General features: G+C 32.7%; 1 protein-coding gene across 1 annotated transcript; it reads left to right on the forward strand.

The window, feature by feature from the left end:
• The first annotated feature begins 6362 nt into the window (after positions 1-6362).
• On the forward strand, positions 6363-13047 carry LOC113867399. The gene is made up of 7 exons (XM_027502704.1): positions 6363-6559; positions 7586-10168; positions 10738-10823; positions 11549-11956; positions 12048-12269; positions 12346-12470; positions 12569-13047. The coding sequence occupies exons 1-7, from the start codon at positions 6557-6559 to the stop codon at positions 12679-12681; spliced, it is 3540 nt and encodes a 1179-aa protein (XP_027358505.1). The 5' UTR covers positions 6363-6556; the 3' UTR covers positions 12682-13047.
• The last annotated feature ends 2403 nt before the right edge of the window (positions 13048-15450 follow it).

Raw genomic sequence — 15450 nt, forward strand, 5'->3', positions numbered from 1 at the left:
CAGTTTAGTTACATCCTCTGGAAAGACTTCTAAGAATTCATTCACCACCAATATATGTTCCACCTTCGCAATTCTTTCTGTCTCAGCAGAAAATAGCCATAAAGGCCTTGACATTGAACATGTTTCTTAAGTCACCCTCACATAGGAGTTTAGGACTTCTTAGCACACTATTACCAAAAATTAACGTTTTTTCTCTTTACAATCAAGAAGGACATGATTAGACGACAACTGATCCATTCCTAACATATTGTCCAATGAGAAAAGGATAGACAAATCAAATCTATTAAGAAATTTCTACCATGAAATATCACAGAACAACCCACACATATGTGCGAGGTTATTATAGGCTTATCTGTAGGGTGGATACTATAATATCGTATGGAAGAACAGAGACAGGCAATTCAAGGCAATGCACACAATCCAAGGAGATAAACGAATGAGTAGCACAAGAAATGAAAAGAACATCTACAAGTTTTTCCTTCAAAATACATTTATCTTGGATGAGGTTATCTGACTTTGCTGCTTCAGAGCCAATCATGGCAAACACCTTTCCTTGCACATTAGACTTCGATCCACCACTGCTCTTAGATATTGGTTTATTGCTTCCACTAACACTTCAGCTCCCTTGAGGTGTAAATCAACAAGCACTAGTCTGATGCCCCATCTTCCCGTAGTGACCACTCGTGGCAGTTGGCTATGGACAATTTCGGATCATGTAGGGTCTTCCGCATCAGAAACACTTCAATGGCTCTCGAGAGATGTTGGAGTTATAACTACCACTTTTGCAAGGTGCAATCCCACTAGCTCGAGATTGAGCTGGGCTAGAGTAAGGTCTTCTCTGGAATCTCGAGGGCCTCCTATCTTGTCTCACGTATCTTCTAACTCGACTATCCACTGACTTCTCTTTCGCGTTGGCTTCATAAACTTGGCATTTACTCACCAAGGTAGGGAGGTCCATTACTTAGAATACACTCACTGTAGTGTGGATGTCAACTCTCAGCCCACTCTCAAATTGGGCACACAAATCCTCCTTGCCTCCATCATGCTGAAAGTGGGGTCAATATTTTATCAGCTCATGAAATTTGTCTGCATATTCTTCCACCAACATGTTCCCTTGTTTATGCTCCAGAAATTCCCTCGCCTTCTATTTCTGCAAGTCTCTAGAGAAGTAGTTTCTCAAAAAACAAGCCTTGAACACTTCCCAAGCGATGTGACCCTCTTCTTGAGGCAAGGTTTGACTGGCGAAGCTTCACAAGTCTTCAGCTTCTTCATTCAGCATGTAGGTGGTATAACCCACCTTATGCTCTTCACGGCAGCTCATAGCATTAAATATCTTCTCTATGTCCGCGATCCATCTTTGAGCACCTTTTGGATCAAATTTTCCCTCAAACTTTGGAGGGTTGTTTTTTGTGAAGGACAATTGTCTCTTATACCCTGTCGACTCAGCATCTTGATTCTATATTAGAGTTTCTACTACTTGAACCATATAGTTCAAGATTTCATTTGTGACTTCCGCAGGTCTACCTCTACCAGTAATGATTCTATTTTGAAAGAAACCATTCAAGCTTATCAGCAACTATCATAACCACTAGTGCACATAAGCAATTAAAGAAAACAAGTCATACACATTCCTAACACTCAATCAACTCATTCTTGTTAAGCAAGAATATAAGAGCACATAGCATAGATAACTAGTCCCATACCCCAGTTCGATTTGGAAGAACTGCTCTGATACCAAATTGTAACATCCTTATTTATATTCAACTTGATAAGAATAAAGATTTCAGAATAATGTGAAAAATTAATTAAATTTATTACCACTTGATTATATCAAATGAAATTATAATATATCCTGTTTATTTTGATCAAACGTATAAGAACTTTGAATGATGAAGCCATAATAGTTAACCAAAATTTTAAGAGGAAACATTAAATGACATGAACATACATTGTGCTTATAATATACAAGATGTTAACATTTACAAAATATTCATTAAAATACATTAAAATACATTATGACTTTTTTCCAACATTTACAAGATTCAAAATAAAACAAGTTCTAATGAGCAGCCTATCCATCACAAGACCAAAGGGACACTAGTCATCCCTTTGCCATCCCTCTATCATCGCAATATCATCAGAGTCGAGATCGTCATCCGATCCGAGATATAAATTACCAGGGTCTGCAGAAACCTAGGTACCCGTAATCTGCTCAAATGTCCATCGAGATGGTCTCCCAAAATGATCGTGGTCATGGTACATAAACAGGAAGGTCAATGCTGCTGGGATCCTCATAGTGCTAGGAAAGATATATACATAAAGGGTACGATGGATTCTACTTATAGAAAAATCAAAAGGAATGCTATAAGCTAATTCTATTTCCATCATAATAATGTCACTAGGTACATCATTTACACATACAGTAATCCTAAAGAAACAAAGTCTCTGATACTTATTAAATACATAATTTAGTCTATCAGTTACAGAACTATCTGCAAGCCTAATTCTCTCGGTAGGTGATGTCATCTTGATTTTCTGAAATATTTACGTAAGGATGAGTCTCTATTTTTATTATTAAGCATATATTCACAATTAATTCAATGATACAGATAAAGAAATCATGCAAGCATCATATAACAAAATCATTAAACATCTAATTTATTCAACTTAGGTCCATTACTACTAACACTTTCAGTTCTCACTTTCACTGCCCCTAGGATCCGTCGAGATCTTCCTTAGCATAGATAGTTGCTAGATAGCCGCAGCTACACGGATATAACGTTTGCCGACCTGGCCCCTTTTAGTAAAAGCATGATCAAGAGTAGTAGTCAGGAAATAAGTGTGAGGCCTATGGTGCTTCTACGCTCATTTGTCTTGCGTAATTCAAAAGGAGCATCCAACACCCTCATTTCCCCAAAACTTTTTAATCTTCTCCATCTTTCATACTTCCAGTGTACCTCTCAATTATCTATACCCATCTTTATCATGTCCTTTTCTTATTTTATTTCTCTTTTCATATTTTCTATCTCATTTCTCTATATTTTACTCTAATTAATTAATAACTCATACAATCAATCAATTATTGCTGAGAGTAGGTCACCCTCGAACTCAGTTCATAACATGCATACATATATATATACTCAAAATAAGAGTCATATACTTCATCAAACACCAGAAAACATAACAAAAACATGTTATCATCCAACACATACTCAAATCAAATATTTTCATAAATACAAACACAACAATTGTTAATAATAAGATAGAGCTCTCCTTACCTTAGAAAACTAGTTTGGGTGATAAGAAAGCAAGAAAAAAATGGTTCACAGACCAAGGTAGTTCTATACCTTATAGAAAAGAGTATTCGTTGAGTAAAGAGAAAATAGAGAAGATAGAAGTGAAAATGAGAGGTCCAAACTCTAGGATACTCACCAACGATTCTGTAGAGTCGAAGTTTGAGCTCGGATTTGGTAAAGTTTTAGAATTTTTAAGGCTTTTATCTGTGATACAGGAAGAGAGAGTTCAGAGAAAATGATAGAAGAATGTAGGTTTTGAAAGTGAAGTGAATTTTCCATGCTGAAAATCTCTTAAATACCCCTTAGCCTTGCCCGCTCTCGCTTGAGCGAGGAACATCTCGCTTAAGCGACGAGTCTGTCGCCTGAGCGAGATATGTAAACAATGATTTTTCTAATTTTTTTCTGATATGTTCACTTGAGCGAGCTCTATCTCGCTTGAGCGAAATAGCAACCATAGAAGGTGAGATTTATCTTGTAAGCCCTCGCCTGAGCGACCCAACTCGCTTAGGTGAGATCTTCATCTCGCCTGAGCGAGATCACTCTCGCCTAGGCGAGGTGACAGTTGAGCAGATTCTATCCTATCTCGCTTAAGCGAGAATCATCTCGGTTGAGCGAGATTGCTCTGAAATAAGACATTTCTAGGCGTTCAGTCTCGCTTGAGTGAGATTTCCTGCACCAAGCTTTTCTAATACTCTCCATAATACACTCCTAACACATCTTAATACTAATTAACGTCAATCAAAACATAATTTTCTAAATAATGAAAAGAGGGTGTTACAATATGCATATACTGTAATGACAAATTGTGAAAATATTTTGGACTCAATCTCAATCTTCTTGTTGTAGTAAGATTTCTTAAATCTTATAAAGCACCTTAGGTTGATGCCTAGGCCATTTTGTTGGAAAAATTGCATTTCGTTTACAGCTTGGCATGTCGTTTTGTTTTGCTTTCCCATTTATCTATATTTTACTTTGTTGTTGAGTCACCAAATATAGGTATTTTATGATGTATGATATTACTACTGCTTTGAGTATAATTTTTTATATTGTTAAGATGCTTATAGTTTGTGTTGGCTTATTTTAGCATCTTGTTGTAACCACATATTGTTGATTAATATGGAATAATATGATGTTTTTATTTATGTTGTCCAAGTGAGAGACTATTGGATATTTTATATGTAGACTGATATAAATTAATTTTTGTTATTTAATTATAGTTTAATTCTAGATTAATTAGATGACAAAATATTGAACTATGTGTTTAGTCCATATTATAAATAATTATTGTTATTGGGCTTATTTATTATAACTTTACATTTATTAGTGGATATGATTTTATGATTATTGTTATTAGGCTGAGGCATAGTAGACAAACTTAACTCATCTTATTATTAACTAGAGAGGCCTTTACTATTAACTACTTTAGAGTAACGGTTGTCCATCAAGATAGTGTACGTAAAAAAAATCTGAAAGAGTGATAGGAGGAGTTTTCTCTCTTTTTGGTTTCACTCTCATCAATCAAAGAAGACCTAGTCATGGACTCATCAATTTCAACCATTCCAAATAATTCTAATACCTAATTCTATTATAGTGTTTGTTTATCACTTATTATATTGAAAATTAGAAACTATTTTTTCCTTTATTCTATTATTATCCTTATTTAGAAGTTTTCAATTAAGGGGGAAAAGGTTTATAAAACCTCTAAAAACCTCCTAAATCAAAATCTTTCAAAGTTAATATAACTTTAAAGATTTTGTGTTACTTTTTCTTCTCTTATCTTTTAATCTTTTATTTGAGAAAAAAGTTTGAAAAATAAAGAATAAAAAGAATAAAAAAGAAAAGTTAATATAAAATTTTTAAAAAAGAAGTTACAAATATGGAATTAGAAAAATTTTGAAAGATTTATAAATATATTTTTTTGTCTAAACATTTTCAAACATAGATAAATATCACATTTTTTTCCTTCTAATATCTTGAAATCAACTCTTAAACAAAATCTAAATAAATTTATGAGAAAAAATTATTTTTAAAATAATTAGAAGTTGAATTTTTTTTTTAAATAATTATAGAATAAAATTGTTTTATATTTAAATTTATATTTCTTTCAAAAATATACATTGAGATATGAATTCTTTCCGGTGAAAAATTCAATTCCATGGGATGCAATGCAACATTTAATCATTCACTTTATTTAAGTATAATATTTATTATTTTTAATAAAGTAAATTAAATATTTGGTGATCCTAATTTTTTATAGTAATTCATTCACGGGAGAGGATCTCATTCCATACATTGAACTCTTTAAAAGTTTAAAACAATATACTTATAACTAATGACTTTTTTTTTTTTTTGCACTACATTTGCGTTGTACATTATTATTAAATTAAATTAAATTATAAATAAATTAAATATATATTTCAAGATCGTTTTAAAATTAATTAATTTTATTTATAAAAATTAAATATTTTTATTATATCTACCTCTATATATAAAATATAAATTATCATTTTTGAATCTTAGTATTTTTTTAAATTATTTCTAAAAGATGTTTGTAAGAGTTAGCTCACTTTACATTAAGCATATAATTTTTTTTAACTTAGTTTTAATTTAAATTTTATTTTTAAAACTTTTATAATTTAGTTTTATAATATAAAAATTTCTATCTCTTTAATTTATTCTTATTTAACATAATATATTATTTATCATCTTAATCACTTTTTTCTTTTTAAATAAAATTTATAAGTAATAATTCAATAATTTTAATTTTTTAACAAATATATTTAATTTTAATAATATTCTTACCACGTGAAATTTATCAACATTAAAGAAAACTAAATTAAAGAGATATATTTTTTAAATTAAAAAACATAAAAATTCAAATTTAAAATAAAAAAGCACATATCACAATAACAAAAAATCTAAAGATAAAGTAATTTAAAATAACTCCAAAAATATTATTGTTTAATTATACTTATTTTATAACAAATAGTAGTATTTTTATTTCAAATTTTAAGTAAAGTATAATATGTATATCCTTTATCACATGCAATTTCCCGTTCCCTTAATAAGAACCGCAAAATCATGCCATAAATGAATCTGATGACGACATGTCTCACAGTACAAAAAAGCTTTGCCACTTTGTATCCAATCGCACTCAGTGAACACGCAATCTCGGAGCGTACAAAGCCAAATTTGCATGCAGTTAACTCTTTCGCCAACATTTTCAGAATCCTTATTGCCGCACCCTTTAAAGCAATATCATGGTTAGTTTTTTTTTTTTTTTTTCTTTTTTCACTATTTTTATTTTCGCCTTTTCTAGGACAGTTATTTTTTGTAATTCTATGCACGTTCCAAATTGAATCTTTGTGAATGTGTTGTTTGGTGGGTGGTGGTTGGTGGGTTGGTGAGTAATACGAGGAATCTTTCGAATAAAGGTTGTCCTGTTTGAAAGAGGTGTGAATGATCAAGGGTTAAGAAAAGTGGTTTTAACTGTAGAAGATTCTTTGTGGTTTTTGGATATAGTTGTAGAATTAGAATTGTACTTTGTGATTTTTTGTGTAATGTTTAATTGTCAACAGAATCTAGCAAAATTGTAAGTTGTCATAGGCATATAGTAATGTTTGGAGGGCATGAGATAAATATTTGGGGTTAAAAGAATAAGTAATGAGTAATGTAGGTTTTGCACATGTTGTGATTATTGTTCCGGTTCTTATAAAAGTGGCCCTTAAAAACCTTTACTTTGTTTAAAAGAAGAGGATTATGAAGGGTGGATAGGATAGTGGTGCTCATTTAAGTTTCAGGTTGACTGCAATTGTTCTATTTGTAACATGTCGACTTTGTCTTGTTGTGCTGTTAAGTGTAGTTGAAATTTCAGTACATATGAAATATGAATGGTGTTTCAAAAGTTAATGCCTGGCAGATTAATCAATTAAGGGTCTGGAACATCTTGGATGCATTGTAGTAGAGTGTGATATGGTTTTTCTAGTTAGCAATTGAATTAGGTTTATGAATTTTACCATCTATTCTGTTGTCACTGTCCTTGATGTATGCAAGAGCTAAGAACATAGGATGTTGGATAATAAACACAGATAAGCCCTGACAAAATTAAGTCATTGGATTACTCAAACGGTTCAGTGGGTTGAACCTGATTGCAAGCAAGTCCCCAGGTTGTTATTCAACTAGTGAGTCTTGCTTCGTCTGTCTGGTTTTGAAACCAATGGAAGCCTAAGAGTGGTTTTGTATCTCTTCGCTAACACTTACTGATTGATGTTTGAATGATTTTTTTGCAGATTGGGGGGTTTCAGAATAGAGGTGACTGGAACGATATATCATTTAGAGGTTACAGTCAGAGCCAGTTTACCTACCATGACCAAATTCCTCATTATGGTTGGGATTTCCACTATGCTGGTGGTCCATATTTACCACATCAAACCTCTAGACCGCCAATTCCTGCTGTAGCACCAATACACCGGCCACAACCAGTGGCATACTGTAAAATTTGTGAGGTTAAGTTGGGAAATTACAAAAATGTGGAAGCACATAACAATGGAAAGAAACATCGAAGAATGTTGGAACTACATGAGCAATCAAAAAGACTAAAAACTTCAAATGGGCATATTCCAAATTCCCAAACGAGTGCAATAGTTCAACCTAAGACTATTCTGAAATCTGGGAGAAATCAATACTTGGCAAAAAATGCAAGTTCTAAAGTTACTATTTCCAAGCACAAGAATTACCTGCAGAAAGATATAGAGGTGACTACTGAAGTTCCACTTGAAGGATCTGAAGGGAAACCCAGGGATAACACTGGGGCATGGGGTCATAGTTTCAAGCGTAAGATTAGTACAGACAAAACTGGTAAATACTTGAAGACAAATGATGGGGCAAGAAGACCCATGGAATCGTCAAAATTTGATGTCAATGCTGTATCAAATTCTGTAGAATCTCCCATTCAAATGCCTGCATCAGCACCAACACCTGTGGTGGGATCAAGTTTTAAGCTATCACATCAGCATGTCTCGGCCTCACAGACCCCGGAGTCAAAAGACAGAGAATATAATGAGAATCAAAATCCTATTGTGGAAATGAACAATCAGTCACATGCCCCTGCAGGTTTTGATATTAACGCCCAAACTACACATGTGAATTCTGATTCTACTGCCATAGCAACAGGACCACCAAAAGGGTTTATGGTTTCTCAAGGATTTGCACCACAGCCACAAGTTGCATACTGTAAAATTTGTGAGGTGAGGTTACCGGGTTATAAAAATGTGGAAATGCATAACATTGGAAAGAGACATCAAAGAATGTTGGAACAACAAAAGGAATTACAGGGTCGAAAAGCTTCAAAAGGGCACATTTCAAATTCTCAAATGAATTCAGTAGTCCAACCTAGGCGAGTTCAGAAGTCTGGGAAAAGAGAACACCAAGTAAAAAATGTGAGTTCTGAAGCAAGTACTTTGAAGCACAAGAATTACCTGCCAAAAGATATAGGGGTGACTACTGAAGTTCCAGTTCAAGGACCTGAGAAACCCAAGGATCACACTGGTCTACAGGGTCATGGTTTCGGGTATAAGATTATAGAACCTGCTAGTAAATACCTGAAGACAAATAATGGGGGAAAAAGGTCCATGGATTCATCAAAACATGATATTCGAAATCCTACTGCAGGAAAAAATGATCAACCACATGCCCCAGCTGATTCTAATATTAACAACCAAACTGAAGTTGCGAGTTCTGATTCTGCAGCGATAGCAATACCATCACCAGAAGGGCTTTTGACATCTCAGGTGGTATTCACACCACCAGAAGCAGTGAGATCAAGTTTTGAGCCTCAAACTCAACATGTTTTACAGACACAAGTGTTAGAAAGTAAACTACATCATGAGATTCAGAATCTTGCTATGGAAGCAAATGATCAGCTGCAATCAATGTCAGTGGAGTTGCATGCCCCTGCTGGTTCTGATATTAATGCTCAAACTGATGATGTGAGGTCTGAATCTGCAGCAATAGCAATAGGTCCACCCAAAGGGCTTACAGAATCTCGTGCATTTGAGCTATCACTACCAGCGGCATCAAGTTATGAACCCCAATTTCAATGTGTTCTAAAGACAGAAGTGTCAGAATGCAAAGTGCATCATAAGATTCAGAATCCTACTATGGGAACAAATCATCAGCCACAATCAATCTTGGTGGAGTTAGATGCCCCTGCTGTTTCTGATACTAATGCCCTAACTGATGATGTGAGGTCCGATTCTGCAGCAATAGGAATAGGTTCAACAAAAGGGCTTACGAAATCTCATGCATTTGCACTATCATTAGCATCAAGTTTTGAATCCCAAATTCAACAGACAGAAGTGTCAGAATACAATGTGCATGATGAAATTCAGAATTCTATCATGGAAACAAATGAGCAGCCACAGTCAATCATGGTGGTGTTGGATGCCCCTGCAGGTTCTGATATTAACAGCCAAACTGATGATGTGGGTTCTGATTCTGCAGCAATATTAATAGGACCAGCATCTCAGGTGTCAGCACCACGACCTGCAGGGGGTTCAAGTATTGAATCCCAAATTCAACATGCTTTGCACACTGAAACAGAAACCCAATTATCTAAAGAACCTGCAGAGGGTTCAAGTTTTGAACCCCAAATTCAACATGCTTTGCATACTGAAACAGAAACCCAATTATCAAAAGCCATAACAGATTGTCAGAACCAGAATTGTACCGATGAGAAAAATATTCAACTGCTAGGACTGGTCTTATTGGAGTCCAATGCCCCTTCAGCTTACAGTTCTAACACCCAAACTGCAGATGGAAGTTCTAAAGCTGAACAACTCATCAATCAGTCAGGAAAAACTCAGTTGCTTCAGGTGTCTCTCGTTTGCTAATTTACTATGCAACAAACACATAAGTAGTTTCTTCTTATGAGATCTTGTGTATGAATTTGGCTATAATTTTATTGTTTGGTGTCAGTGAACTAAATTATCAGTATTAGTTGTGACAGGCATGATTCTGTTTGATCTATCCATTTTGATTAATTCACATTTGTCAAATGATCAAATTTACAATTTTACTGTTGAATAATTGTTGATTGAATAACCATTTAGAGTTTTTTTTTGCATTTCATGAGCAATGTTTCTTCTTTAAATAGCATGAACTTGATAAAAACTTGAATTGATCAGAAGAAAGAATTGTTAGTATTTGGCAACATCTAACACAATTGTTTTCATCATGATCTTTCGCAAAAATATTGAAGCAATAAAGCAAGTTTTATGACTTTTATCAACATTTTGAAATTGTTTTCTTTGCAACCATAGTCAACACTAGTTTTTGTCTGCGTATGCCTATGACAGTATTTTGTGGTAGAGTGTCTGTTTCTTTTGAGTTGTGCATATACTTTTATGAACTGTTGTAGTAAAACTCTGTACACTTGTCACAGGTAGCTGTTTGTCTTTTGTGTGGCGATAAAGGATTTCCAGAGACATTGGTTGTGTGCAACAAGTGTCAGGTTTATGCACTTCATAGGTACTTCTATAATCTGTTCACTCTTTATGTCTACTTGCTTGGATGGTACTTGTATGTTTTCACATTATGCTTGGCTGCAGATGCTGCCACTTTAATGCCATAGGAACATTCTTTAAATTTCCTTTAAAAGTAAGATTTATATTGGTATAGAAGGTGGGAGAAATGTTTGTTTATATTATATTCTAAAATAAAGGCAATATATACCTCAAATATGATTTAGATGCATATTGGAGATTATAGTTTTATTAGAAAATTTTAAGATATATTATTTATACCATATGGTAAATAGTGGAACAATTATTACTGTTAATTTTATATTAATGAATAGTGGAGTTAGTGATTATTTGAAAAAGACGTAAATACCTTTTAATATCTAAAATATTAGAGGAATCACAACCGTCAATCTAGAGAGGGTGTACAATGCTCTCTCACGTTTATGGGTACCGTAGCAAGTACCATATCACATAAGATATTGTGTCTGTGTCATAGATACATGTGTATTGTCATATATTCTGTAAATAAGAGAAAGCCTCTCTGGAAATACCACCGATCTTTTTCCATTCAGTTGATGTGCAAAACAACTGTATTAATACCATGAACTTCCTCTCTGGTCTCTGAAGCATGGTGGTTTAAGTTTGCTATTCAATTTTTCTCCCAGCATGGTGGTTTAAGTTTGCTATTCTTAAATGCACATTGACCTTATACTCCTCAATCTTCCTTTTCAGGTATTGCTTAGATGGGCCTGGGCCTGTAATTTTTACTGATGAAGTTATGTGGTTTTGTGAGGATTGTGAGCCAAAGGTAGTAGACACATCTTCTCATGATCAATGTGCTCTTATCCCATCTGGAAAAAGTGATTGTCTGAATACAGGGAGGGATGCATCTCAAGACAGAATAGAACCAAAAGAATGCATAAAGAGAATAAAGAAAAAAAAGCAGAAGCAGCAAAATATTGCAGCTAAGACAAAGGTGCTGTTATCTGATAGCCATGGTTTGGGTCAATGCAGTAGTAACTGTGAAACGGAAAAGAAGTTTGGGAAAAAGTGTCAACCAGTTCCAAGAGATGAAGCTAATACTAGTGATGGGTCTGTGATTGAGGCTGTTCCACAGCCTATTGCTGATCCGGCCTGGAGGTAAAAAATTTGTTTTGTAACCTTTACGATTTGGTGAATTTTCTAGCTGCTATTGTGAAGCATTGTCTGAAGTTGAATTTCTGGCCAACAGGGGAAGTTTGTGCCTCCGTGACCAAAGTTTAGGTACTGTCATTGAAGTTCTGGCTCATATGTCCACTTTAGCATGTCCCAAAGCTCATGAAGAAACAAGACTTTTCCCTGAAGTGGTTTGCGGTGACTTACCTCAAAGATCTGAGGTGTGGCCAAAGTCTTTCATCGAATGTAGGCCAAATAAGGATAGCATTGCTCTTTTTCTCTTTCCTGAGAGTGACAGGTGATTCTTCAGACAAATTAACATGATCTTATTCTTCTCTCTTTGATTCAGTATTAAATTTGACATGCTTTTACAGTGTTGAAAGGGCCTTTGACAAGCTGGTTGATGACATGATTAGCCTTGACCTTGCCATAAGAACTGTGATTAAAAATGCTGAGCTTTTAGTTTTTCCTTCTACTTTGCTCCCTATAGATTACCGAAGTAAGTTACTTTTGTGCTATTGCTTTAAATGGCACAATTCAAATTTATTGTACTCAAACGAAATTGTGTATTGAGTTTGGAGTTATTTTATTGTGTAGGATTTCAAGAAAAGTACTACTTGTGGGGGGTCTTCAGAGCAAAGAGTGCTTCGCCCAATACAAATTATGATGCGGTGTGTGGAGAAGATAATTGTGTGTCGACAAGCCTTTGACCCGTCATAACCATAGTTCCCTCAAATATTGAGGACTAGTGGCAGTTCTAGTTCTAGTTCAATTACACTGTATTCTTGTGCTTCCAGCCATTGATTTATTAATGTGTAGCACCCTTTGCTTAAGCTTGTTTGATCAAACTTTTGTTCTGTAAATAAGTACTTTTTATATTATTTTTATGCTTTAAGAATTTTGATGAAAAATCTTTTTCAATAAACATAATTTAAAAAAATCAACTTTGATGTGTCTAAAAAAAACAGAGTAGCTGACGGGAAAAATAATCTAAACAATTATTGTAAATGTGTGTTTGCAAGATTATTCTAAATAGACTCTATTTGGAAAAGAAATATATGCCAGCATTTTGGGATTGATGGTATTTGCTGCACCTTTTTCCATTGCTTTATTTGAATAAGCTCAATTGTTGCAAATGTTTTTTGCAAGCTTACTCAAAATAAACTCTCTACTTGGAAAGAAATATATGCTACTATATTGGGATTGATGGTAGTTGCTTTACCTTGTTGCATTGCTTTATTAGTGATGACAAGAAAATGTCATGATATCTGGAAAATAAAACTTCCTAATAAATGAAAAAGGTGATTTTTGGAGAGAGACTTGATTTGTCTACAAAGGATCCTCCAAGCTCTGACAAACAAGATTCTCATTGAGCTACACTTCCAATGTATGATTCCTTTCACGAATTCACGTTTACTTCAACGCTCTCAATTGAAACTTTTGTGTTGGATTCATATTTACTGATTTTTTTTTTTATGTGAATCTAAACACACACCAAAGTTTTGGAGGGTCTAACAATTATATGAATGACATATTTATTATTATTTTTACTTTTATATTCTAAAATAACATTTTAAAAGTTTTGTATAAGAATTAAAAAAAATCTCAATTGTTAAAAGAAAATAATCGTAGGGCCAAATTATTTTTTAAAATCATATTTTATTAATAATTTTCCTTTAAAAATAGTTATTAAGCGCTAGTTTAGAGGGAGAAAGACAAAGTGAGGATATTGATAAATATTTTTCAAATATCCTAAAATGAAAAATAATTTAGAACATCTTTTTTTCTTCTGTTAAAATGACATTATTTTAGAATAGGATAGTTTGGATTTTAATTTCAAAGTTTTCACCGAAAATAGTAAAAGCAGTTATTTAACAAATTTTAATGTACACAGTTTTTCATTTTTATCATTTTTTGTATCTTATGTTGTTGACTTGACCAATTGGTTTGGTTGAAGAATTGGGGAACCATTTAAGTAACATTTTTTGTATCATATGTTGTTAACTTCTCTAAAAGTTTATCTAAACTAAGCCAATTTTTTTTAGCAAATTACATTTTTTATTTTTGTAACATTTAATAAAGTTTTATCCAATCTCTCTCTTTTATTGTTATTGCTTTGATCTTTTCTAATTTATACAATTACATAAGACATTAAGAATAGTTAGTTTTACTAAGAAGATTGTCAAATAAAATTTCACTAAATTTGACATAGTGTGAGTGTAATCTGTCTTAAATCAATGATAGATATTAATAGCCTGTTTGTTTGTTTGTTAGTTTCCAACGGATTTAGGCCCCTACAATATTTTTATTCTCTATATTTAAAACAAATACGTTTAAAAACTTATAAATAAGAATTCAACCCAGAAATTACAATGATAATATTAAAGCAAACGTAAAATTGTCGGTATTTAAATGTGAATCTAAACACACTTTTACTAAACTTGACTAATAATGAAATTTAATGTATTAGGAAGTTTAAAATCTCAGTTTTACCAAATAAACAAACAGGTTCTAAACGTGAATGATTTACTAAGTACGTTTGTTGTATTAATATTCTTAATTAGGATGAACGAATTTTGCGACATATATACAAAGCTGAAATTAACTTCAAATCATAATGCTATATAGATGTTTTGGAGAAACGAAAATTTTCAAGCTATAAATTTAAAAAAGTTGTTCGGAAAGAGGATAACAAACTTTTACTTTGAAAAAGTTGCTTGAAAAAATAATTTATAATGGTCAAAGTTTATCATTTCTTTTTGAAACATGTTATGTTAAATTAACTGATTTTGTCACCTTAATTTCTAGTCGAAATAGATATTGCAACAAAGTTTTGCATAGCATTGCCTTAGTAAGATTTTAATCAAAAAATGAAATTTCTATAAATTTTTTGTACAAGGTATGGGCAAAGAAACATTAATTTTTAGTTAAAAAGAAAGTCACTTTTTTGACAAATTTTTGGATAAATTATGACTAAAGAAAAACATGATTTTTTTTTTAGTTGAAATGAAGAGACAAATTTTTTTCTTTGTGCAAAGTATAACTTAGAAGCATTGATTTTCTAGTTGAAGAGAATATGATATTTTAATGAATTTTCTTGCAAATTCATGACTTTTTTTAGGTTGTAAAGTGTTATATTGTCAAAGTTATTGAAAAGTTTCATTCTAAATATATTCACAAAAAATATTATTACAATCATAAAAAAATGCGATTAATAATAGGATGAAAAATATTTCATCAAGAAAATTGGTTCAAATTATTTCGCATAATGAAATATTTAAAATATAAAGACTTCAAAGAAAATAAAAGATTTTATAGAAAATATAACACATTAGGAGCAATTATTAGCTGTTGTAAGTAATACACGTGACAAAAATCATGAATAATACACGATAATGGTTAATATACATTTTAGAAAATTACATTATATTTTTCTATAAACAGGTAGTTAGACAATAGGACAAAGGGTTACAACTTTT

Source organism: Abrus precatorius, unplaced genomic scaffold, assembly GCF_003935025.1.
Source record: "Abrus precatorius isolate BTA unplaced genomic scaffold, Abrus_2018 Scaffold5, whole genome shotgun sequence".
NCBI lineage: Eukaryota > Viridiplantae > Streptophyta > Magnoliopsida > Fabales > Fabaceae > Abrus > Abrus precatorius.

What these genes read in the sequence shown, in the direction of transcription:
- LOC113867399 (XM_027502704.1), top strand. An exon ending in ATTGCTGATCCGGCCTGGAG is followed by an intron (nt 11,957 to 12,047) that starts GTAAAAAATTTG and finishes TCTGGCCAACAG; the next exon opens with GGGAAGTTTGTGCCTCCGTG. An exon ending in CTCTTTCCTGAGAGTGACAG is followed by an intron (nt 12,270 to 12,345) that starts GTGATTCTTCAG and finishes ATGCTTTTACAG; the next exon opens with TGTTGAAAGGGCCTTTGACA.